Genomic DNA, 27,888 nt, shown 5'->3' on the forward strand with positions numbered 1-27,888 from the left:
AAATCAATGTAGATTTGCAAATACCCATGTGAATAACAAACATGCACGAGCCCATTTTTCCAATATTATACTTTGGTGTTTCAAATATTAGCCATCTTCAGAAGACAAAGAGTTAAGCTCATAAGTATTTAACTTCTTAATCACAACATGACCCTTTCTTGAAGTGTCAGGCTGTCATCATAAATTAGAAAAATAATCTTATGCTGTGGAGCAAGATGTTCATTGATAATGATATTTCAGTACATCGGTAGGACATTTAATGTGATATTTTTGTATTTTCAAAATCTTTTCCAGCTTTTTAATTTCAGAGTTCTAGAATACATCTGAATCTAATGTTGTTTATACAACTAGTTAAGATTAGGCAAAATGCCTATAAACAAGTATAGGTATATAATTCATATATAATTATTTAAATTTTTTTAAAATTAAGTTCCAATTTAAGTGCATTGGAATTATCAATGTGAATATTTTCTACAGGGTTAGGGATGGAATGGAAGATAATGATCTATTCTAAAATCTTTTGTTAAAACCTTATAGATTAAGGCAGGTCTACCAGGTGACCAAGTAAGCATATGCCAAAATAACGTTTTTCATATCATAAAACATGACTTCCTTTTTGATGTTTTGGATAATGCCTGTAATATTTAGTTCACCCATGGGTTATTACACATACACACACAGAAATAAACATCAAGAGGGTTTGTAACTTAATAAAGTAGGTTACTATAAATCAAGAAAAGCAATGAATAATGGTGATATCTTTTGTGGACCTTATCCTCAGGAATTTCCAGAAATGATTCACCTGTGTCCCAAGTTGTAAAAGCAAGTGTGTGCACAGGTGTTCAGAACACCTCATCCCTATTACAGGATCTGCTTTTGACACATTTAAGAGGCTAAGAGCAGTTTCATGTAACTCTTTATTTAATGTCTTAATTTAACTGCTATACATAAAAAAAGTGAGCAACCCTCAAATCACTTATTTGCAGTATAGTATAATATAAGCAGGCTGAATTTGTGGATAACATTATTGACTGATTTGGAATACACTTCATAAAGGTTTATATACCTTTATGCTAACTACTTTTAAGAATGCTAATAGGTCACCTTCTTAAAAATTGATTCAGTCTATCTCAACAGAGCAAAGCTTCCTTAAATTGGCTTTAGAATTTAAGAATTTGGAAGGAATGTTTAATGATAACAATACACAGTGTATTTTTTTTTTTAAGATTTGCAGCGTAACTGCAGTGAGTAAAAGGAGCAATAAAACAAATATTTATAATCATCTGGATAAATATATGGTTGCAACATAATTTCTCCTGTAGAGAATAAAAATGGTTGGAGAAATCCACTGTTGTCTCTCCTGGCCACCCCCAAATTCCTTTTTCAATTATAGAATTCCAATAGCTCTTTCCTACTTGAAAAATACAATATAGAGGCCAATGGACATATATATTAGGAAGATAAAATTGTGTATCCTTTAAATTGTATATCTTTTTAAGTGTATTTTCATCTTCAACACTGAAAATAGGCTGTTTATTCTTTGGTTAGAGTTGTCACCAAAATCTAAGCTTATTAGATTTAGCTTCATAAATCATAACATAGTTAAGAAAAAAAAAACCTTCATTTCTTCTGAGTGTGAACAGATGAACTACACTATGGTTTGTTTTTCAGCCAGAAAGAAGGCAGGGTGTGTGCACAGCAGATACTGAAGTAGGATCTGTAAAGCAGACATTTTTGCATGGGTAGAAAACACCCTAAATTGCCTTTACCATCTTCAAAACACTGCTTCCACAATTATCTTGGCCATCCGGTTTTTCTGCCACTCAATCTCTTTTCTCACCAGAGAGAGAAAAATACGCCGGGTAAAGATCAGCGGAAAAGTCTGTTCATATTACTTGTTGGAAAGATACTTAATTTTGCCTGAAGAGTTTACTGGTAGGGTTGAATTTCATGTATCAACATGTAATTCAAAATGATTGTAATGGTACTGAGGCAGTTTGAGTAGCACATGGGACTAGCCACCTACATGGCAATTATTTTTTGAGCAGTATCTAAATAGATCTCATAAAATTTTGTGTTTCAACGAATAATATAAGAAGTGTTACTTTCTGAAAAACAAAGAGGGCAGAGATATTGCTTTTACCACATAGAGAGAATTAAGATGGAAAAAAAAAACACTCTGAGGAAGTCAATGCAGGTCTATACCGGAAAATCTCATTTCTTTCCTTCTTAGGGAAAAATGTAAAGCAGAGCCCACATAACTGACTGTCTAGTGTAATCAAGACTTCCACCTTGGGCTGGCTGCATGTGAACGAGGCTTTTTCTAGAATTTTGCAGAAGCACACACTGATACAGTCATAAAGCAGTAAAATTGGACTGACTTACAGGTTTCTGTTTGAGGGTAGACTTTGATAGTGAGAGGTGACAGCATGCTGGCAGTCCTCACAGCCCTCGCTCGCTCTCGGTGCCTCCTCTGCCTGGGCTGCCACTTTGGCGGCACTTGAGGAGCCCTTCAGCCCACCGCCGCACTGTGGGAGCCCATTTCCGGGCTGGCCAAGGCGGGAGCCGGCTCCCTCGGCTGGCTGGGAGGTGTGGAGGGAGAGGCGCCAGCGGAAACAGGGCTGCGCACCGCGCTTGCGGGCCGGCTGGAGTTCCGGGTGGGCGTGGGCTTGGCGGTCCCGCATTTGGAGCAGCCGGTCGGCCCTGCCGGCCCCGGGCAAGGAGGGGCTTGGCACCCGGGCCAGTGGCTGCGGAGGGTGTACTGGGTCCCCCAGCAGTGCCAGCCCACCGGCGCTGCGCTCAATTTCTCACCGGGGCTTAGCTGCCTTCCCGCGGGGCAGGGCTCGGGACCTGCAGCCCGCCATGCCTGAGCCTCCCACCCCCTCCATGGGCTCCATTACAGCCCGAGCCTCGCCGGCGAGCGCCGCCCCCTGCTCCAGGGCGCCTAGTCCCATCGACCACCCAAGGGCTGAGGAGTGCGAGCGCACAGCACGGGACTGGCAGGCAGCTCCACCTGCAGCCCCGGTGCAGGATCCACTGGGTGAAGCCAGCTGGGCTCCTGAGTCTGGTGGAGATGTGGAGAACCTTTATGTCTAGCTCAGGGATTGTGAACACACCAATCAGCACCCTGTGTCTACGAGGTTTGTGAGTGCACCAATCGACACTCTGTGTCTGGCTGCTCTGGTGGGGCTTTGGAGAACTTTTGTGTCGGGGGACGTGGAGAACCTTTATGTCTAGCTCAGGGATGGTAAACGCACCAATCAGCGCCCTGTCAAAACAGACCTCTGGGCTCTACCAAACAGCAGGACGTGGGTGGGGCCAGATAAGAGAATAAAAGCAGGCTGCCGGAGCCAGCACTGGTAACCCGCTCGGGTCCCCTTCTACACTGTGGAAGCTTTGTTCTTTCGCTCTTTGCAATAAATCTTGCTACTGCTGACTCTTTGGGTCCACACTGCTTTTATGAGCTGTAACACTCGCCGTGAAGGTCTGCAGCTTCACTCCTGAAGCCAGCGAAACCACTAGCCCACGGGGAGGAACGAACAACTCCAGACGCGCCGCCTTAAGAGCTGTAACACTCACTGCGAAGGTCTGCAGCTTCACTCCTGAGCCAGCGAGACCACGAACCCACCAGAAGGAAGAAACTCCGAACACATCCGAACATCAGAAGGAACAAACTCCGGACACGCCGCCTTTAGAACTGTAACACTCACCGCGAGGGTCCGCGGCTTCATTCTTGAAGTCAGTGAGACCAAGAACCCACCAATTCTGCACACAATAGTACCAGATATTGGAACTGGTCCCAAATATGAAACTTTTTTCTACCAACTGTTTGTTTCATTTTACTTTCCTAAAAAAGATATCTTAATGTGGACGTGGCCAGGATGCAGTGAGGGTAACATTTGTGTTCTCTAGAAAACAAAAAAGCCATCAAATGTGATCATGGGTATGTTTTTTCAGATGAAGCCAGATGGCAAATTCAATTGAAGATAACTTATCACCATTACAAAGGTAGCAGAAGCCTGGGCTGATCAATGATTCAAGCTAAAGCCCGTTTAGTATCTCCTTTGGACTATGTATTGTTGTCATATTTCATTTGGAATAGAAATGCCTGTAGGGAAATGTTTGGATTTTCATCAGAAGCTGGGTTGTTCAGGCCACTCCTAAAAGGTTCTCTCTGAGCCACTAAGAATACCAGGAATGAGGTAAGATGTTAACTGATTCCCTGGATAAAACCTAGAACTATACCCAGAGTCCATTTTAATACCGTGATTTTCGGGGGAAATGGAGTGGAAATATCTGGTCACCATAGTAGGACTGAGTTGGGCATATTTCAAAGACAGTAACTGCTCACTGATTCTTATACAAAGGATGGCAAGACGCAAGTGTGTATATGCACACCCACACACAACACACACCCTAGGCTTACATTAACTTGCCCCCAGTTGACAGGCTAGTTAACCAAGCCATATCAGTTAAGCAACTCTGCAGGCCGCCTGGATTTTCCATTTTGACTATCATTTAAAAAAAAAAATGCGCAAATTGGTAGCCTCTTTTTGACATTTGGCTACGGTGCTCCTGCGTGTCCTCCCGCCTTAGCATGCACTGTGTCTGTGCTAAAATTCCTGTCGTAAAGAGATTTTGATGGTGATTGATGGAGCCAGCATAAATGTGAAAAAGAGAAAGGGCTTATGGGTGATGACAGTATTGTTAACCCTCACAAGAACTAATCAAGCTTCTTCTCTTATCTGTGTCTAGTACAAAGCATTAGATAGGCGTGATTCCCCACCAGCACTTTATAATGTGCAAACGTCTTGAAGAAAATAATGATCTTATCAGAAGAGAGTCAAACTTTTTTAAGAGTACGGTAATGGCCTGCAAGAATAAGAAGCTAGCCTTGTAGAGTTAAAGAATGAACAACACCCCCTCCCCATACAAAACAAATTTCAATTTAATATTTAAAAAGCAAGCAGAATTAAACTTAACATGCAAATTATAGGGAAAATACCATATCAAATAATAATTTATTGAGTGAAAAAGTTTTCTATTCATTCCATCATACAGTAGATTGTACTAGGAATCATTTTGGAAGAATGTGCAGCATTCAGAAGTTGTATCTCATCATGCAGTCACTCAGCAGCATTTTATCTAAAAGTACGTGCACAGACTCAGACAATTACAAACTATTTCAGCCATGATCTACAGTGATTTTCCACACATTGTACAGTGAAAGCTCTTCAGCTTGGAACAACTTGTCAAGGCAGACTGCATGCACATATATATTAGTTGTTTGCTTGAAAAGACAAGTTAGAATATGAAAATATATAAGCAGCATTCATGTAATACAGAATTCCTGAGAATAGTGTGTGCTATAAATCTTTGAGAAGTAATTTGTATTCATATAAAAACCATGATATAAAACATTTCTCTCAACTAAAACAGTGATCTAAAACTAACACACTGCAAGGGGCTGTCAGTATTTACTGTCAACAATGATGAAGGCATAACTAGATTCTATTGCACTGTTTTGCAAAATAAACATTTCAGACAATTTTTTCTTTTTCTGTTTTTCACATCTGTTTCAAAAGTATCAGAGAAGGCATTTTATAAATCAATGTATTACAATTTTTAAATTAAAATATTTTTCTCTTTTCATATTTTTCTTTCTAGTTGATCAATATGGTTTTAAACCCTAACGGGACTATATAAAAACACGGAAAGGAAATACTTCTTAAGCATAGAGCTATCATTATTCTTTATACTACTGTCAGACAAATGTTGCTGTTCTGTGGCCCTAATTTGGAAAAGATGTTGGTTAATGTTATTATTAGGTAGAGAGAGTATTTATACTCAGGCAGGTGTATATATGTACCTAACAAAGAAAAAGAAATGCAGATGCTATAAAAATGGAGAAGTGTAAAAAAAACTCCCTTGTACTTAGTGGAATTAGTTGCTACGATTGCTACAAATAGGGAGGGGGGAGCATGAGAACCTCTCTGCAATCTGAATGGAAGAGTCTCACATAACAAGGGCACGTGAGGGAAGTTCAGAGTCTGAGGCCCTTTCCTTTGCTCAGAATCAGAGAACAAGGAGGAAAGTGAATATGCTTGACAAAAACAAACAATGAAACAGCTATCATCCATCTGCTTTCCTTCTGGAGAGAAAGAAGGAAAAGCTAAAACATTTTCAGTGTTAATATTTAGAAAAACGTTTCCTAGTAAGAGAAACATAATCTCACTAGAGAAATACTAGCATATATACGTAGTAGCTTTATTTCCATTGTGTTTGATCTGGTCTTTTATATGTTAGAAATAATGGTGCTTTGCTTGATTGGACAAATAATAACAATCATAGTAACCATAAATATGTATGTGTGCATATGTGTGATTTCCTTGTTTTGCAAAGAAACATCTTATTTCTACCATACATTTACTTCAGCTCTTCTCTTTCTTCCTTTCCAACCTCCATAGCTTATGCCTCCTCTGAACTTTCTTGAGTGCCCCATCACTCCTGCCTCATCTGTCTGTGGAACAGACATACTCATAGATACAGAGTTGACGTTGAAATAGAAATTCTACAACAAAGCAAAATTATGTCTTTTGTGATTAATTTGACTTTGTTTCTAGAGAGTTGTTAAAAATAAACCAAATCAAAACTATCAAAGAAATAACATAAAACTCCCTTCAGTGATGAAAAGAGAAACTAAAACACAAATGTTTTTTCTTTTTTTAGCAAATAATATAGATTTATATTCATGCATTATTTTCATTAGCTCATGAGTAACAGTGCACATTGTTGAAAAAGCATTAAGTGTTGCAGAGCATCTGGCCTCAGTTTTCCCGAATAAACATATTACAATAGCAAAAACTGATGTCAGAGCTGCATAAACCACAATGTATACTACGTACTGTCAAGGTGCAAAGGGACAAGGAAAACCAACGTATTTACAGCATTTCAAGTTAATATTCCATGAGAGTTGTAATAAATCATAGAGAAAAAATTAAATATACTATAAAACAGCCTTCCACAATAAAGTATGGATTGTGTTCTAAACTATGTAAGAATAGCCATTCATAGTTTATAAGTATGTGGCTTTATTGGCATTTAGTGCAAAAAATTGCAGTGCAACTGTCTCTGCCAGGGATAAAAGAGACTTGAAGTAGCCAATGCAATGGAATATTATTTCAATGAATGCTGTTCTTTTTGGAATCTTAGATTTTTGGTTTGACTACTAAAGGTGATGTGCAACTCTTCAACTGCATAGTCAATGTAAAGCAGCATAAATCCCCTGTGGCACAAATCCATAATCTCAGCAAGAGACAAGGGCAATTCCTACCAACCTGTAAACTGAAGGGATGTAGAGTTCTGGTAGCCAAGGCAAGAATTTGTTTAAGTCATTTCTTGTAAGTATCTGAACTCAACCATAATTTCCAAAGTCAAATTAGTATGTGAGTGAAGACTGCATGATATTTTAAGCCATGTCTGGCTTGTGAACATTTACATGGAAATCTGTCTTTCAAAACCTCACCACCCTCTTTCCCATTACACTGCAGTTGATGGAAGGCAGAGGTCTCCACGCATACATCTCCCTGAGACTCGTTCTGAGAATTACATCCTGGCTTCCTGCAATGTCAATCTAACCCTCTGTAAGGTCGTCAAGTCATTGTTTTCTTCCCTACAAGCCTGGATATTTCAAATCCCAGAGATGGCTGTGATACATTTCCAAGTAGCATATTATACATGTGGATTGCCAAGTATGCCTTCCTCCTAGATTTCACCTAGCATTCACAGTTACCATCATTTCTTCCCATTAATGTTATCAGCCCTACTGGGTAACAGATGTCAACTAAGGCCATTCATGGTGAACAGGCTGACCACTTTTTCTCCGTTGTTGTTGCAAATGTTCCAGTTCAGCCTCATACATCATTTCTTGAACTAAGTACTTCTCTCGTCGTATTCGGTCATGTAGACCCTTTGGTACATCTGGAATCAGGTATGCGATGAATGACTTAATCCCAAAAACGAGGTGCTGCAAATTTAAATGTGAAAAGTACAGTTTTCAAAGATTCTGAAATGCTAATTATAAAACAGTACAACAATGAACAATGTTGCATTTGCCTTGAATCAAGCATCAGAACTTAGTATGTACCATCTAGAATATTAATATTTTCGAAAATTATATTGAAAACACTACTGTTGCTTTCTTCCTTAAGTATTAGGACAAAACAAAGAATTACTTCCTCTTTTTGCTACAACATGTTGATAGCACTTTATAAGCACTGAGTAAATCTTAAATTCACTCCTATAAAATCTTTACATATTATGAAATATTATTATGACATGAACTGTTACACACAGATGAGAAAGATCATATCCAGGGAGAACCCATGTCCAATAGATCATAACACATATCATGTAAACCACATAGAATGCAGTCTGCCTGTTAGGCTAGCATTAGACTCAAACTCAAAAAATGTATTTTTCATGTCTATTAAGTTCATAAATCATCATAGCTGCTTTAAATATTTTACCTTTATTACATAATTATTCTATGATAAAAAACATATTACTTTTATTTTATTATTACTTCTTTGAGACAGCATTTCATTCTTTTGCCCAGGTTGGAGTGCAGTGGCATATATACAGCTGACTGCAGCCTCCATCTCCTGGGCTTAAGCAATCCTCCTGCCTCAGACTCCCAAGTAGCTGGGAGAACAGTTGCCTGCCACTACACCTGGATAATTTTTTTAAAACATTTTGTAGATAGGAGGTCTCACATGTTGCCTAGACTGGCCTCGAGCTCCTGGGCTCGAGTTATCCTCTCACCTTGGCCTCCCAAAGTGCTGGGATTATAGGTGGGAGCCACTGCGCCTGGCTGATATTTTGAAAAATGAACTGACAAAAGTAATGCATTAAAAAAAAAAGCAGGAATAAAACTCAAAGGCAGTATGTCTGTGGTTAGAAGTATACATGTTGAATGAGGCTGCTTGAATCTGAATCCTATGCTTATTAGCTGTTTAACCTCAGGCAAATCACCTATATTCTGTGTCATATCCCTAAAATGGTGATAATCGTAGTACCTCTTAAAGGTTGGCATAAGTATTAAATGAATATATACACACATACACACACATATACACATACACAATATACATATACGTGTGTGTGTGTGTATATATATATGTGTGTGTATGTGTGTGTATGGCTCAAGGATTGCTTGTCATAGTGTGAGCCCTGCTTAAATATTACCTCCTGTTATTATAAATGCATCCTGTTTTTCCTATGAAGAAGAGTAAGTAGATCTTTCAATTTCTCAGAAAGGAAAAAACATGATGCTAATAGAGTTAGCATAACCTGTGGAAAATAATACATTCCTAATGGATTCTTAGTAGATAATAGTCTATGAAGAATTCAAGGTACTTTAACTGGGCTTATTATATGTGTCCCAAGAGACTGTACTGCAGAGTAGATCATAGTAAGGCAGGTCATATTCTTCCATATAAAAGCAAATAATCAGAAGTTTCTTTCTTGATAAAATATTTGATATTCACAGAAATATCCAGGAATGTGCCTCAAGGGTATAGGAATAAAATTCAAAACATTTGCTATAATTAAATTAGTAGGGATATGCTTCAAGTCCCTGAGCAAAAAATAATTTAGTATAGCTTTTTTTTTTTTTTTGACGGACTTTCACTCTTGTTGCCCAGGCTACATTGCAATGGCGTGATCTCGGCTCACCACAACCTCCGCCTCCTGGGTTCAAGTGATTCTCCTGCCTCAACCTCCTGAGTAGCTGGGATTACAGGCATGCGCCACTGCACCTGTCTAATTTTGTATTTTTAGTAGAGATGGGGTTTCTCCATGTTGGTCAGGCTGCTCTCGAACTCCTGACCTCAGGTGATCCGCCTGCCTGGGCCTCCCAAAGTTCTGGGATTACAGGCGTGAGCCACCACACCTGGCCAAGTTAGTATAATTTTAATAACACTGACTATTAGAACTTAATGCAGAATTATTTTATAATTAAAAAATTTATTCAACTCATCCTAAATGGCACTCTAAGGGGAAAATATTTAATACAATTAAAGATAGTGTCTTCAATAAATGGTGGAGGGAAAATTGGATATCTATGTGCACGAGAATGAAACTAGATCCCTATCTCTTACCAAATTCAAAAATAAAATCAAAATGGATTAAAGACTAGTGTTAAGTCCTGAAACTATGAAACCACTAGAAGAAAAACACTGGGGAAATGCTTTAGGACATAGACCTGGGCAGAGATTTTTTTGGGGTAAGACCTCAAAAGCATGGGCAATAAAAACGAAAATACACAAATGGGATCACATCAAGCTAAAAAGTTTCTGCATGGCAAATAAAAAAAGTCTACAGAATGAATAGACAACTGATAGAATGGGGAAAATATTTCCAAACTATCCACCTGACAAAGGATTAATACGTTTGATGAAATATCATACAGAAGACAGAAAAAATGTTCTAAACGTGGATCAATCTCATAGCTAGCTCTCTATATATCTAAAAACAGTAAAATGGGTAAGGCACAAAATAAGTTTCATGAAACAATACCATTGAAGTAATTTTGAAACAGAACACTCAAATTAACACTATGTATTTTTTTTTGTAAACAAACATATATGCAAGTAAATACGTGGAAGAATTTAAACAGATGAACAGGGAGTGGATGTTTTTGGAATGGGTGGGTAATGGAATTAGCAATGGTGAAAGAAGAAGAAAAAAATAGTGAGGAAATTACATGGATCAATGATGACAGTTTGCTTTGAATCCATGCATTCTATTAACTTTGTTCATTTGAGCTCCAAAATAAGATAGGGGGAGAAGTGTAAATAAAAACACAATAGAAGTTTTTTTAATCACTGGCTTGCAAATATGCCTTAACTCTTATATTAGACACTCTCATTTCATCAGGAGACATGTATATAGGCCAAAGTCATTAAATAACAGAATTTCAGTCCTGGATGATACCCTTAGGGGTAAGCATTTCATTTTAAAGATGAAGGATATTTCACTACAAAATTTGAAGTACTTTTTGGAGATAGTTGAGAGGTATATTACCTTTAAAAATATTTGTTCCAACAGTCTTAGACATGGCTACCTTTTCTCTAAATAAATGGGTGTGGCCATATAAAACAGATTCATTTAAAGTCTTTTTATTGACCTTAGTGGTACCTCAGAGAGTAGATACTCAGTATATCCCAGTGCTAAATTATTCACTGTATTGAAATAATTATATGCTAAAAAGGCAATAATACAATAGCTTCTGCCAAATTTCTTCACAGGATTACAATCAGATATTATTGTATGGATCTGATAATCAAAGTCTCTGAATTTTTAAATAAAATGTTCTCAAGCACAATTTATTGAACCATCCAGTGTTCCTTATACAAATATATAAGTGATCAACTGTAACTGGAATTGATTGTCCAGAAAATCAGGTTTTTTCCATCCCAATGAATCGATATGGATTCTTTTATCAGATGATGAAAATCATCCTTTCCTTTTTAAACTTGGTTACTAAAAGGCTCAAAAGTAGGAGGCTCAAAAGTTTTCAGCTCAACTGTGCAGTAGCTTTTTTTTTTTTAACGCTGATTTGCTGGTATTTAAATTAATGTACACTCTTACATTATTCAGCTCTTGCTTTTCTGTACTTGTAATAATGCTTTCATTGTATTAAAGCCTTTTACGGGACCTACTTAAGTGTTTTTATGGAAGTCTGTGAGGAACTGATTTCAAAGAGGCAACTGATAAATCATTTAGAAAAGCATTTATCTATAGTAATTTTCATCTCAGCTTGTGACTAACCTCAAACACAATAATGAAGGCCAATCTAGCAGCAAGGATATGCCAGTATTGTAAAGTAAACTCATAGGGTTTGGAACTCCAAGGGGGGCCTCTGTAGTCTCTGTACCTGAAATCCACAAAAACAAAGAGAATGACAAACAGAGATCAAAGAGTGGAGGCCCGAATTTTCTTGATTTGCCAAAATGCCAAAATAACAGTTTAAATGTGCTCATTAACATGCAGGGGGGAGTACATGGAATGGTGAAAGCAAGCAGGAAAGATAACTATTATAAGTACCTGCAGTAACCAGATTTTCCCATACCAAGCTCACTCAGGTCAAAGAAGGATAGGCTATTGTTGACATATCCCTTTAAGCAACTGGGAGAAAAGAAAAATATCATGTGATTCAAAGATTCATACGTTTCTAGCCTAATTATTTTATTACAAATGCCAGGATTTTACAAATGTATTATTCTTTCCATTCTAACGATAAACTTTTAGCAACCAAGCTCTTTTATTCCATTCCCTAACTCTCATTATTGTACCTTAATGAGACAGATTCCTGCCATTTTCTCCCAATAATTCCTATCTTGCCTTTTCATCTGATTTATGTTTATTAAGTAGTTACTACACACTAGATATGTTGCTAATTGCTTTCTATGCATTAAAACTCTATAAAATATGTTTTATAAATGTGCATGCACATAATATTATTCAATTATAATTAAGTAGTTAATAAACATTGCTTATTTTTTACTTAACTTATTAAACATATATATTTATTTGAGACCTATGATTTGTTGGAAAAATTATCGATGCTTGGTACTTAACAGTGAACAAAACAGGCAAAAACTCCTATCCCTGTGTAGCTTACATTCTAGCAGGGTGGGAGAGGAGAGAGATACACACACAATAAACATAATTAATAAGTAAATTGTATAGAATGTTAAAATGCAATAAGTGCTATGAAAATAAAAATGAAGTAATTCTTCCAGATGGGATATTGTTAAGTCAGCATTCCTATGGTAACAAAAATCAAGTTTTTAAAGACATTGAAGATGTATGGAAACAAGAACTAGATGAATGAATGTTCCAGAGAGAGAAAAGTCCTTCCTAGGGAAATTGGCAATCACCTATTCTTTCCCTTTTCTGGAGGCATTCATTTGTCAAATCTGGGTGAATACTAAGAATTAGGCTCAGCAAGTCAGAGTGTCTCTACCAAGGGCAATAGAAACCAATGAGTTTTACCAATTGCATGGGGCTGGTGTGACAGATTGGAGGGTACAGAAGCCCCAAATGCTTGGATGTTTTTCTCATGAGATATTTGCTAAGTTCTTGGGCAGCCTGGAAAGCTGGGGGTGGGAGTGAATTTCGTTTTCAAAAGGCAGAATGAAATCTTCTAGAGTGTCACAGCACTTAAGACAAAAAGGCCTTCTACAAATCCTGCTGCAAGATGGAGGGGGCCTGCCACTAACACACAGCCTCTCAAAGTTTTGAGGCAGTGGGGGGCAGAAAGATAAGTTTAAATTTTCTATAGACCACAAATGAATCTCATGACCAAGTGGAGCTAATTCTCGCAATACAAGGTTTTTTCTATCATATAAAATCGCTCAGTGGAACTCACTACATTAACAGAACAAAAAGAAAATCATATGATCATATTAATAAACAAATGTTTTATAAAATTCAACTGGAGACATAATAAACACTATTAAACAAACCAAAAATCTGGTAGGCTCTTAATCTGTTGAAGAATATCTACATAAATACATATAGCTAATATCATATTTAACAGTGAAATGCTTCATATGTTGAACACTTTCTTCTGAAGTCAAAGAGAAGACAAACATTTCTCTTGTAACTATTTCTATTCAACATTGTCTACACAAGTAGAAGAAAAAGACATAACTGGAATTAACATAAAGAAACAATATATAAAATGACTTTATTCACATATGGCATAGTTATGTATATAGGAAATATAAAATAATCTAAAAACCATTTGAATTAATGAGTGAATTTAGCAAGGTCACTAGATAGATACAAGGTCAATATAGAAAAATATTTCTACATACTAGCAGCAAACAAAAGAAAATAAAATTTAAATAAATACTATTTATAGTGACATTACAAATACCAAATATCTAGGCATAAATCTAAAAATACCATATAGGACCTCTACACTGGGATCTAAAAACAAACAACCAAACCACATGTCTCAGAGAATTCAATAAACACTTAAATAAATGGAGTCAGCATGTTTAAAGATTAGTTGTTAAAATGTCAATTCTCTCAAATTTTTAAAAAATGGTAACTGATAAATTGAATCTAAAGTTTATATGTAAATGTAAAGAATCTATATTAGCAACGTCAATGTTGAAGAAGAAAATGTACAGAAGATTACAGCACATAATATTGACTTACTGTAAAGCTACAGTAATTAAGACACTGTGATCTTCATACAAGGAAAGGCAATAGACCAATGAAGAGGAGATAGTTCAAAAACTGATCCACAAATACACATTCACCTGATTTATGACAAAAATGGCACTGCAATCCTTGGTGAAATAATTGTCTTTTCAACAAATGGTGCTGGAGAAATTGGGATGTTCTTAAAGAAAGTAATGTAAAGCTTTGACCACCTCACAACGTAATAGATTAAGGGAAATTGGAATTAGGGGGTTAAAATTTCACGTAGAGTCCTTAGGGTAGACTTTTTAAGGAAGATAACACGAGGGATGATTAGGAGTTGAAAGAGGCAGCCATGAAGGTATCTGGGGATGGACAGTTTCAAGCAGAAAAAGCAGAGTCCTTGGCGTGTACTGGGGACTGTGAGAGGGCAGTGGTGGTGGAAACAAAGGGAGGGAGGGAAATAGTGTTGGAAAACGAGTTCAGAGAAGAAGCTCCCTTTGTACGAATTTAAGGAGGATTTTGGCTCTTAGAGTGAAATAAGAAGACACTACTGTGTTTTGAGCACATGAATTACATGAATGAACTTAAGTCTTAAGTAAGATTATTCAAGGATCCAGGTGAGAGATGATAGTGTCTTTAGCTAGGTGGTGGCAGTGGAAGTGGTATGAAAAGGGGATGTTTAGAAAGCAGGGTCAACATGTTTTCCAGTGGATTGTGTGGGGCGTGAAAAAAAAAAAGTATTCAAGGCTGATTGCCAAGGATCATGGCCTGAGCCACTATAAATATGAAATTGCTGTTAACTGAGATGGGGAAGACTGAAGGTTAAGCAGGATTGGATGAAATTTGGACTTTAAATTTGGGCATGGCAAGTTTTAGATGTTTATTAGACATGTAAGAGGAGATGCCAAGTAGACAGTGGAATATTCAAGGCTAGAATTCAGGTGTGAGATTAGATCAATCCATGAAACTGAATTAGATGGTCAAGGAAATAAATAGAAACACAGAAGATAATAAGTCGGTAGATTGAGCCCTTGGGGAACTCCGAAACTAAAGCTGAGAGATGAGGAGAACTAGCAGACATGATTTGGCAGGTGTGGCTGGTGGGGTAGCAGGAAAACCAAAATTATGTGGCTTTCTGAAAGTCAAGTGAATAAAGTATATTAAGAAGGGAATGATCAATTGTCAAATGCTGCTGAGAGGCCAAATGATGTGAGAACTGGAGTTGACAAGTGGGTTTGACAATGTGAAAGTCATCATGACATCTCGACGGAGCCATGGGGATACAGGTTATTCAAGAGAGTTTAAAAGGGAAGAAGAGAAGGGGGAATTGGAGAACATAAGAACAGAAAACTCTTTGGAGGTAGTTTTTGTTATAAATGGGAGCAAAGACATAAAGATGTAACTGGAAGGCAGCCGGGACAAGGGAGGACTTTATCTACTGACTAGAAGAATAAAAGCATGTTTCAGTGTTAATGTGAAAAAGTAAATAGAGGCAAAATACATAATGTATGAGAAAAAGGGGTGAATTACTAGAATGATGGTCTCAGATAGGGAAAGAGGAAGAGATCCAGGGCACAAGTGGAGGAATTTTGCCTTCAATATGGGAGCACAGATGGTTCTATTTCTAGGAACTTGGAGGAGGCAGGCTATATGGGACACATACTGTAGGTAGGAAGATGTGATAATAGACGTCTGTGGAAGATCTTTTCTAATTGATTCAATTTTTCTTAAGTAGGAAGCAAGATCAGGTCATAGTGAGAATAAAAAACGAGGTTCAGAAGGCTTGAGGAGCAAGGAGAAAGTATGACAAACTTCTCTAAAAAAGTAGACGGGCAAATGGACTAGGAAAATAAAATATGTTTGTCAGGTCCACACAAAGTATGTGATACAAATTTAAAGTGAAACTAGTCAGTGTGGTTGTTCGTTTTCCTTCATTCACATGCAGCTGCATGAGTGCAGTACAGAGTAGACAAAGAGTCTGGAGAACCAACGATGTGATTCTACAATTCCCTAACAAAGTGAATGGGGGCAAGGACCTGCGTATCCAAGGAAGTGGTTACGGTGATTGGGCAACTGGTTTGTAAGATGGTTAAGGATGGAAAAGAGGACATCAAAGGAAAGGGGGGGGGCAAGATTGAGTTACTATGACCAATGCTTTAGAGATCCAAGTGAGTTCCAAGAATTGTTAAAATTAATTTTTACAACAACCTTAAAACATATATATTTTATCTCCATCTTAATGATTAAAGAATTGAAGTTTAAAGGGACTAAGTAACTTTCTCTAGGCCTATAATTCCAAAAACGTTTGGCCTCAGAACCCCTTTGCATTTAAAAAAATTATTGAGGATCTGAAGAAGCTTTTTTTCTTTTTTTCACAGAGATGTATCTATTGATATTTTAACATATTTGAAATTAAAGCTCAGAAATTTAGAAAATGTCTATTACTTCATTTAAAAACAAAAATAATTTATATTAAGGTAAATTAATATACATGACCCATTTCTTAAAGAAAAATACCTATATTTTCCAAAAGAAAAACATAGTGAAAATGACATTACTTTAAATGTTTGCAAATCCCTTTAATGCCTGTTTTAACCGAAGATGGCTAGGTTCTCATATCTGGTTCTATATAAAATCTGTTGCAATATGTTGTTTTGGATGAAGAATAAGTAGAAAATCTGGTCTCATATACTAAGACTATTTTAATAGTATTTGAAACAATTGTGGATATTTTTCATTGACATTCCATCAAAGCTCTACATGTGATACTTTCTAAGGTTTAGTTGCAATGTGGAATTTTAAAACATATCAATGACATTTTCATTCTGTTACATTAAAATCCCTAAGTCTAACTTGCATTTTAAATTCATCTTTTATTCATTCATGATTTTATAACATCAAGTATGGGTTATTTGGAAAATATTCGTTCCTGGAACCATGCAGCTCTTCCAAATATTGACATTTTTTTTACTATAGACCATGAAAAAACTCACAATTGTTAATATCACCATTTATTTTTATCACAAAAAAATTATAAGCATTGGGAAGCTTTTAAGCTCAAAGTGGTAAATAAAAGTTATCCAAAATTCTTAAATTTCACTTCAGTGCTTGAACTTTTTCAATGGCAATAAATATAGCAATTATTTTCTTTAAAATGACAGGCTAGTAGTGAGCATTCTGTAAAAGACTGCTAAGTATCCAAGTCTGAATAATCATAGTTTGTCTGGCAATCATTATTTCATGTTGGAAAAAAGTTTGCTCAGTTTGTAACTCCAACGATCACATGAGTATTTTTTTTTTCTTTGAGATGACCATTACACTTTGGCATTCAGCAGAAAGTGGTTTATGCACACTTCCTATTTTGTCACATAGAATATTTAAAAGGCATCTATTCAATAGTGGAGATTTTATTAAATCAATAATTATTGCTACTTCACTGAGGACACACTGAACTTCTTACTGAAATTTTTTATGTTGGCCAAATTATGGTGAGGAATACAATCACTAGTAATACTGCTTGGTGCCACTGCCTTTAGTTATGCAAAACTACCAGAAACTTTATTCACCAATATTTTTGGATCACTAGGGAAAATGTCAATATATGAAAAGGGCAAATGATATCTTAATTTCATTATAAAAATTGCATTGACTTCATGGACCCCTGAAGGAGATCCGTAGACCACATGTTAAGAAGGACTGCCCTCAGAACCTAGATTCAAACACACATCTACCTGATTCTAAACCTTGAATTCTTAATTACAGAGCTATGCTGGCTTCACTCCATTCGTTGTCCATACTAGAACCAATAATTTATCATTTCACCTACTCTCTTGCCAATATCCTCCCCTCCCAGCATCCTGTTCTTCCGCCACCTTGCTCCGAAAACTTCCAATCTGAATGAACCTATGCCAATTTAGCTGCTAAGCATACACGGAAAATAAACAGGGTGCTCCTCTGAATGTGTGGTGTCAATGTAACATAAGCCCTCCAGATCTTTGCTTGAAATTAGTCTATATTTCTAACCGATGAATATGGAGAAGATGTCGGGCGCTATCTACATGAAAGGCAGGCTATGGAACGCAGAGTACTAGATACCCAGTCAATCTCATTTTCACCTGCCACTAGGTGGCAGTGAAGACACTGGCAAATAATGCTATGGAAGAGGGCTCCCTAACAAGCCTGTGTATTTTAAATCCTTAACATCTGCTTCGAGATTATTTTGAATTAAGAAAAAACAGGGTTTTTAAAACTACTAATACAAAATCCCTCTTACACTTAAATAGTGCTTTAGAGTTCATAAGATCTTATCTCAGACACCATTTCTTAATCATAAGGGCTATGAACATTTTTTTTTTTTTTTTGAGACGGAATTTCACCCTGTCGTCCAGGCTGGAGTGCAATGGCATGATCTTGGCTCACTGCAACCTCCGCCTCTCGGGTTCAAACGATTCTCCTACCTCAGCCAGCCGAGTAGCTGGGATTACAGGCGCCCGCCACTATGTCCAGCTAATTTTTGTATTTTTAATAGAGACGGGGTTTCACCATGTTGGCCAGCCTGGTCTCGAACTCCTGACCTTATGATCTGCCCACCTAGGCCTCCCAAAATGCTGGGATTACAGGCGTGCCACCGCGCCCGGCCGAACATTTCTTATTATGAACCAACTAGGTCCAGATTAATGGCATGCCTTTTACTAAAAAGCAGAATACAGGATAAGCATGTCTAAGTTTAGAACTATAGAAGTTTAATATTTACTCATTCTATATTGTTAAGGGTGGAAATAATTAAGAACAGATTATCAAAAAAGTCAGATTCTATTGTTATATACCTTTAAAATGTGTACATGAATAGAATACATCTGAAAAGATAGGTTCAACATATTAGTAATATGTATTTCTGGAATGGAATTATAGTCTTGTTTTGTTTTTGCTAGGATTTTTATGGCTTTTTATTCTTCTGTGTTTTCAATTATCTTTAAAATAAAGTAGACAATTTATTATAAAATAAAAAAAGGCAAAGTTAGAACTCGAACCTAAAATGTCTGGCTTCAAGTTAAAATCCTTTGACAAGACCCCACGGTATGCAATATATAAAGGAAATATCCATCCCTTTATCACCTATCTGAAAAAACTGAGACATTTATATCCAGAAAGGTATTTCATTGATCCTAGAAAACATCAGTTCCTCAGCACAGTTAACAGTGCATTTCCTCCTATTCCAGGGTCATCCTGTTGTGGCACATGTCCTGCATCCAGATCAGCTGCACACCCAAAGCTGCTCCTGAAGGAAGTAGGAGAAGCAACTTCTCCTGTCGCTTCTTCCAGACCTAAGGCTGATCTCCAGCTACAGCTCTGTTTTATGTGCCTCCAACTCCTCTTTGTTCCTCAAATCCAATGCCCTCTTACATTTTTCCCCCAATACCTTATTTAAGTAAGGAAAGAGCTGAAAAAACCTGTATCACTTAAAGCAGTGGTTCTAAACTGGGTAATTTTGTCCCCCAGAGGACATTTGGCAATGCCCAGAGATAATTATGGTTGCCACAACTTGGGGAATAGTGAGGTTACTATTGGTATCTACTGGGTGGTGACCAAAGGTGCTGCTAAACATCCTACAATGTACAAGACAGCCCTCTGACCTCCCTGAAAAGACAGAATTACCTGATGAAAAACGTCAATAGTGCAGAGGCTGAGAAACTATGTTGCAAAGAGTGGATTTAAATTTTAAAAGAAAAGACGCGGGAGACAGGATTTTTTGAGTCCTTAAAACCCCTAGTTGTAAATTCCTTTTGAAAATCTCTAGTCATAGAGCTGAAGTTCCTTCAAGTTCTGCTTCTTCCCACAAACTAGCACTGCTCCATTCAGCAGTTTGATTAGGCAGTATAGGTTGCAATTTCCCCATCTATATGGTAGGAAGATTGCATTCTTCCTACCATCTAGATGGTAAGAAGTTATTCTAAGATAACTTCTATTTACAGAATGTAACTTCTAAATATATTTTTAATATTTTGATACTTGTGATGCATTTCCAAGTAAAAACAGTAGATGGACTCTAAGATTATCTGCTATAATAACACACTGTTGTCCTTTTTACCTTGCTTGATTTCACCTAATAAACACATTATAAATGCAATGCTTAGAAACACCACCCTTAATGGTCCCAGAACAAAACTTCCCAGTAAGATCCTACTTTAATTACAAATGTAAAACATATCAGGAGAATGTTTAAATTTAAACCTTACTTTTCACTTGGTTCTACATGATTTGCACAGGGGCCATATTTGTATTCATAAACAAAACGTGGGATGTAATCAGAAGTAATAGCAATTACAAATGCATTGGTGATCACGGCCAATATACCGATTCCTTCGAGAATTCCAAGCCAGATACCTGGTAAGAGAAAGATTAATCATGGTGAACAAAAATGAAGACTATGAAAACTCTGTAATTAATCTTATTTTGGAAATAATGTTTTACTTATGTTGGGACCAGAGCTCTGTCCACTATGTGCTTTCTTAGTATACTATCTCAATACAGACATTATCGCTATTGAATACACTTTTTCCACAAAGAGAAGATAGATCTCGTCCAGAAAGATTTAAAAATTGAAATGCCATTAGGACTAGGTTCATGTCTGCAACAATGAGATATGGCACAGGTGCACAGGTGCACAAGATATTTCAAAGTCTAATTTATAGAACTTGCTGAGGCAATAAAAATAGTACATAAGAAACTTCAAGTTCTGCATGGTTATGCACACTGTGAAATATCTGCATTCACTCTGGGGTTTGTCTTTATCTTTGTCAAATGTCTTTTTAAAGTAAAAATATAAAAAAAAGCAAAACTAGTCTGGTGGTAAGATGTGAAAAGTTCTAATAGACATTTTTTACTTCCTAGGAGGTCAATCTGGCATCATGAAAATACATACACACAAAAAGCTTTTGAAGATGTATAGTATATAGAACTAGTATACTATTCATTATAGTCAAAACTAATGTTTTCAGTGGGATTAAACTTAGTTTTAAAAATATGTATGAGAAAAAAATATCCTGGAAAAAATGTTCTACAGCACTAAAGGTGATTATGTAGCATGCCAACTTTCTTTCCTCCCACACTTGGCATTTCAAAATTTTTATAATGTGCTACATTGATTTCTAATTAAAAATAATAATTTAAAAAGATGTTAAAGTTTACTTGATGAGGAGATCATAAGACAAGAAACCGATAAAAATCATATTTGAGTACATTAAAATTAAACATTTATTTTTACAAAAGTCACAATATTTAGGCAAAAGAAAATATTCTGGGAGAAACTATTTGGTTTACAAAAACCGACAAAGGGTTAACATGCCTAATATACAAAAAGATCCTAAAATGTTAATAAGATAAACCTAGAGAAAAATAGACAATAAAATGAGCAATTTGCTTTCTGAATTAAAATAACTGATAAAAAGAAGTTTAAATCACTAGTATTCAGAGAAATGGCACTCAAAAATAAGATTTAAAAAAAATCCAATAGATTGACAAAGATTTGAAAGTCTTACAAAATCTAATGCTATTTAGGGATTGTGGAAACGGAGACTCCTTTACAGTGTAGCTGGAAGTATGACTTGTCACAACATTTTGGTAGTTAATCTGATACATCTTAAAATTAAAATATGCATACATTTTAATCCTACTTATTAGGATCTATACTACAGATACACTTTATGCAAACACATATATAAACATGTGATATATACTACATATGTAATAACTATGTACATATTTATATTTATAGCTATGACTGTATGTTTATTCCTGTTTATAGTAGGAAATAAGTAAATGGTTATAAAATTTATGGTATATCAGTATTATGAATATTACTATTCTATTAAAATAAATTAGACGAATATGTTTTGAGGTGGAGAATGTTCATGAAGGAAAAACAATACAGAATTCTACATATGTGTACAAATATATTTTTTGTATATTTCTATGAGCAAGAAAAACAATGGCAAAGATACATGGCAAATTGATAGCATTGATTCCCTGAGGTAGAAGAGAAATACAAAGGTGAAAGATTACTAACTGTTTTCTTTATACACTTTCGTGTTGTCTGGTTTGAGCAAAGTAAAATCCAGTAGTTTAGAAAACACTTATCTCTCTATGGGAAGGTATAGTAAGTGCTAAGTAAAGCTGAAATGGAAGTTTTTTTAAATTTATTTTGTGGATTTTCTTTAATGTGCTTATATTATTTTTATTTAATTTTAGGTTCCGGGGTATATGTGCAGGATGTGCAGTTTTGTTACAGAGGTAAACGTGTGCCATGGTGATTTGCTACATCTATCAACCCATTACCTAGGTATTAAACCTAGCATGCATTAGCTATTTTTCCTGATGTCTCCCTCCCTCTGCCCCTCAAAAAGGCCCCAGTGTGTGTTGTTCCCATCCTGTGTCTACATTGTTTAAATAATGAAATCAATAACATCACCAAATTTAAAGGACAGCAATAATTTTAGTTGCTTAAAATATGGGAACTCAAATTGCATTGTATTCAATCTTTACAGATAAATATATATATATAGAGAGAGAGAGAGAGATGGAGTCTCGCTCTGTCACCCAGGCTGGAGTGCAGTGGCGCGATCTTGGCTCACTGCAAGCTCCGCCTTCCGGGTTCACGCCATTCTCCTGTCTCAGCCTCTCCGAGTAGCTGGGACTACAGGCGCCCGCCACCATGCCCGGCTAATTTTTTGTGTTTTTAGTAGAGACGGGGTTTCACCGTGGTCTCGATCTCCTGACCTCGTGATCCGCCCGCCTCGGCCTCCAAAAGTGCTGGAATTACAAGCGTGAGCCACAGCGCCCGACCCAGATAAGTATATTTTAAATAAACTTTGGTGATGGTATAATATATAAATGGATAAAATTAATTAAAAGGGTAACCTTGCAGTATTAGCCAGAAAATCTCCACTCCCAAAAAAAGAGACATGTGGAGTTGCTTTCCAATATAGTTGGATTTTTTATTTAAAAACTATAGTTTATTAAAGCAGTATATGTAATAAGTAGTTCAACGGGAAAAAGTGGATTATATAAATATAATTAAATTTATAGAGAATTTAGTATAAAATAATAGAAACAAAATAAGTTCAAAAATTGAATTATTTAATAAATGGTTTTGGAAAAATCGATTAAGCATTGGGAAAAAAATCCTGGACCTCAATTTTATCAACAACATATTCCAGATAAATCAACAATTTAAATGAACAACAATTAAATGCATCAACAATTTAAATGAAATAATGACAGCAAACAACAAGCAAATAAAACAGAATAACAGACATATCTAGATAATGAAACAACAATAAATACAACAGGTGAAAAATCATTAGTTCTAAAGTACCTTTCTAAGAATGTCAAAAATAATAACAACTATGAGGGATATATGTCAATTTGATTATATATAAAATTTTAAACCTTATCCAAAATAAAGTGAATAAATTGAAAACCAGCATCTCTGTTTATATATATATATACACACACACACATATATTTATACACACAGTTATAGTATGTATATATGGTATATATGTGCGCATGTGCGTGTGTGTGTGTGTGTGTGTGGTTAGTATTCCCAATATAGGGCCAGATTACCAAATCAGATACAATGGCCAAATGACCAAAGAACATAAACACAATTAGCAAAGAAGGAATACAAATATATTTAATCTCACAGTTAGAAAAATGCTAGTAAATAGAACAATAAATTTTTTCCTCTTCAGATTCTCAAGGATAGAACAACAATCCAAAAATCCTTTTTACATTTGGAGTTGTTGCAGAAATAGAGAAATGTACTTATGATGAGAGTGTAAATTGGCACAACATTTCTGGAGGACATGCTGCCAAATTATGTATCAAAAATTTAAATGTGCATGCTCTTTGAAGAGGAACTCCAGTCTAGAAATGTATCCTGAGGAAATAATCTGGAAAAGTATATATGAATATGGTCACTTCGGTGTTGTTTATAATAGCAAAGTTCTGAAGCAATCTAAACATCTCTGGCTAAAGTATTATTTTTAAAAAATGTCATATACATATAACAGAAATTTCTGCAGGAATTATACAGAATGAGGCAGAGCTGTGTCTACTAACACGGAAAGGTATATATGAAATCCGTTTTAGTTATGATCAAGTTTATGAAATAGCATATTGAATGTAAACTTAATCTCAACTAAATTAATGTTCCTTTTATTATTTTCATAACTAAAATTGTTAAGTTTTGTTACGGTTGGAAGGGGTGTCCTCACAATACAAAACCACATGGTGCTAAGTAGGACCAACTTATGTTGTCTTAGTGCCTTTATGCTGCTATAATAAAATACCTGAGACTGGGTAATTTATAGCGAACAGAAGTTCCTTGCTGTTTTGGAGGCTAGGAAGTCCTAGATAAATGCACCAGTGGGTTCAATATCTGGAGATGGCCTTGCTTCCAGCTTCCAAAATGGCACCTTGCTGCTGTATCCTCTGGAGGGGACAAATGCTGTGTCCTCACATAGCAGAAGGCAGGAAAGCAAAAAGGGGATGAATGCTGTGTCCTCACACCACGGGGAAGTGGAAGAAAATGAAGTCACTCCCTCAAGCTATTTTTTATAAAAGTCCTAATCCCATTCATGAGGGATCATGGCTTAATCACTTCTTTTTTTTTTTTTTTGAGACCGAATTTCGCTCTTGTTGCCCAGGCTGCAACCTCTGCCTCCCGTGTTCAAATGATTCTCCTGTCTCAGCCCCCCGAGTAGCTGGGATTACAGGCACCCACCACCACACCTGGCTAATTTTGTATTTTTAGTAGAGACAGGGTTTCTCCATGTTGGTCAGGCTGGTCTTGAACTCCCGACCTAAGGTGAACTGCCCACCTCGGCCTCCCAAAGTGCTGGGATTACAGGAGTGAGCCACCATGCCCGGCCGGCTTCATCACTTCTTAAAGCCCTCTTAATACTATGACACTGGCAATTAAGTTTCAACATATGAATCTGGGGGCACACACAAACCATTGCACACCTATTGGTATTAGCAACATAAAAATCATTTAACTTCTGAATCTTACCTATGTCAGTTGCTCGGGCTGGCAAAGGCCTCCGCCACTGGGTGACAAATTTGTATGCATCCAGCCTGATTTCAATGATATTGTTTAACAAAGCCAAAAGAGGGGCTAGAGGAAAAGCCGCAACAAAGATGGTGGTAAAACCAAATTGCAAAACTGCAAAAGAAGAGCATTAGGAAATTACTATATAAACTTCCTTTGTGACAAATTAGGTGCTTTATATAAATTGCTTTTAATGCTTTCAACATCCTTACAAAGTAGATATGTTTATCTCATTTTACAGTTAGGACAACTTTATTTCATATGTTAACTAAACTTGCTAAAGGGTAGATAGCTAGAAAATGTTGAAACCTTTATTCAAATTAAGTTCTGAATGTATTGAAAGTCTATGGGCTTTCCGTCTCTATATAAGGCAGCATGAAGGAGAGAGAAAAAGAATAAGAAATAGAGGGAAGATGGGAGGCAAAACAGAGGAGGAGGAGAAGGAGGAAGAAGAAGAAATAAGAAGAAGGAGAAGGAGGAGGAGGAGGAAAAAGAAGTAGTAAGAGAAAGAAGAGGAGGAAGAAGGAGAAGTTAAGATTCAGAAGTAAAATTCAGACGGAGTCTGTGCAAAGGTTTATTGTGAAAAATAATTATTGCTTTATGTTGAGTAGAATGGTAGGTTTCTTAAGATAGAAACTGGTTCAGCTGGCCGGGCGCGGTGGCTCAGGCCTGTAATCGCAGCACTCTGGGAGGCCGAGGTTAGCAGATCACCTGAGGTAAGGAGTTTGAGACCAGCCTGGCCAACATGGCGAAACTCCATCTCTACTAAAAAATGCAAACATTAGCTGGGCGTGGTGGTGTGCACCTTTAATCCCAGCTACTCGAGAGGCTGAGGCAGGAGATCGTGCCACTGCACTCCAGCGTGGTTGACAGAACAAGACCCTGTCTCAAAAAAAAAAAAAAGAAAAGAAAAAAGAAACTGGTTCAGCATTATTTTGTTTGCGTCAAATATTTACTCATAAAATAGGTGTTCCACTGTGAGAAAAATTTTCATTTTGGTCAATGCATGGCTCTCAGAGAATAAAACATGTGAATCTGCCAAGAGTTAATATCTCTAGCTCCTTGAGATGAAGGTGCAAATGTGTTTTAGAATGCTTGGGGTTAGAAAGGAAAGAGACAATTTTCTCTGTTGAACCAAAGCTTGTGTGAAGTAGAAAAATTGTATCAAGAAGGCCAAATAGTCCTGCAGATTTTTTTTTCCTTACCCATTTCTAAGTACTCATCCATCAGTCCATGAAGGTTCATGGGCTGCAGATTCCAATCATTTTCCCACTGAGGTATGGAAGCATCATGCATTCCCCGTTTGATTTTATGTCGTGACCACCAGTTCTGGATCAACCTACATCACAGAGCAGACCAAGGACTTTTGAGTTCTGATTCAAGCATCCGGTTAACAATGTATATAGTGAATTAAGAAATGAGTAAAACCAATTCCAGCTCCTTGGAATTGCAGGTATTTGGTTTAACTTTTATAAAAGTTATTTTAAAAAATTAAAAAAATTTTGAAAGCCTAAATATCTTAAAGAATTTTTTAAAAATCTTTTGAAAAACTTTAGCATAGGAGAGTAGGCCCCAGCCTTCCAGAACTCTCCTAGGTCCTATTAATATCTACATATTTATCTAGGAATTCATGCTCTATATACTAAAATGGTCCTTGACATTGATTAAACAAATATTCATTTCTATGATTCCTTCCCCTCTCCTCACCTATAGAAATACCTAAACTTCTATGTTGCCTGCTGTGATTAGGTCTGACCCATTCATTGCTCATAACCTAAAATCTTCTGAGCTATACTCTCTGAACAGGAAAAAAAATCATGTTTCACATAAACTAATTGACCCTTGGGTAGGATTTCAAAAGATCTAAGTTCTAGTTCCCATCCTGCAATGCATTAGCCATGCGATTTTTAGCAAGTCACTTCACCTCTCTGAGTTTAGAAACATGAAGAGTCTAAGTATTAGTGATTATTATATTCTGCTATTGTAGTGAACAATAATTACTAGGCAATAAGTCTGTGTCCGTGAGTCTGTTTCTCACACCTGGAAAGGAAGTAACAATACTGTTTTCTTAGCCCAAGTACAATCTTGGAATTATGTGACTCAGAAATGTCCTGGTATGCACACATTGTGGCCTTCTGGGTAATTAATTATTTAAGAGTTCAATGAAAATTACCTCCAGGACAAGGTGAATTTTACAGGACTCGGTGAACAGTACCCAACTCTCAATTTTAATCATGGAACCTAAGTGGCAGTTGGAGGAGCAACCAGAGAACAAACGTCAGGCAGTGGAGGTTGCCTCCAGAGCCTCACGAAGGTGAAAAAGGGGCTAGAGATAAGAGTTGAGGCGATCTGCTTGTTTCTATTATATGTATTTAGGTTCTGTTTAAAGTTTCGCTTGAAGAAAGACAATTGTGGTTTACAAGAGTTTTGCTTTAATGGCTGGTCTACTCCTGCTCAATTTTCTTCAACAAAGCCTTTGCCTAGATATCGGGAAGGGTAGGGTGTGTCATGGTGCCCTTAGGATCTGATATATGTGATCCAGACTGACCCCT

The 27,888-nt window shown here is 36.6% G+C and overlaps 2 protein-coding genes across 5 annotated transcripts in view; both read right to left on the reverse strand.

The window, feature by feature from the left end:
* BBOX1 (gamma-butyrobetaine hydroxylase 1) overlaps nt 1–2,564 on the reverse strand; it is a 480,949-nt gene extending 478,385 nt beyond the window's left edge. For all 4 annotated transcript variants that reach the window (XM_058446281.1, XM_058446283.1, XM_058446282.1 and 1 more), the window contains exon 1: nt 2,386–2,564. The gene's annotated coding sequence lies outside the window, so the exon portion shown is untranslated. The remainder of the gene's footprint in view (nt 1–2,385) is intronic.
* Nucleotides 2,565–5,007: 2,443 nt separating this feature from the next.
* The window catches only part of ANO3 (anoctamin 3), a 321,270-nt gene continuing 298,389 nt past the window's right edge, over nt 5,008–27,888 (reverse strand). Inside the window, exons 22-27 of the mRNA XM_058446923.1 lie at nt 26,542–26,675; nt 25,298–25,450; nt 20,460–20,607; nt 12,109–12,189; nt 11,833–11,938; nt 5,008–8,026 (exon numbers count right to left, since the gene is read on the reverse strand). Of these exons, the coding sequence (XP_058302906.1) occupies nt 7,844–8,026; nt 11,833–11,938; nt 12,109–12,189; nt 20,460–20,607; nt 25,298–25,450; nt 26,542–26,675 (805 nt within the window). The 3' untranslated portion in view covers nt 5,008–7,843. The remainder of the gene's footprint in view (nt 8,027–11,832; nt 11,939–12,108; nt 12,190–20,459; nt 20,608–25,297; nt 25,451–26,541; nt 26,676–27,888) is intronic.

Source organism: Hylobates moloch, unplaced genomic scaffold (genome assembly GCF_009828535.3).
Source record: "Hylobates moloch isolate HMO894 unplaced genomic scaffold, HMol_V3 SCAFFOLD_11, whole genome shotgun sequence".
Lineage (NCBI taxonomy): Eukaryota > Metazoa > Chordata > Mammalia > Primates > Hylobatidae > Hylobates > Hylobates moloch.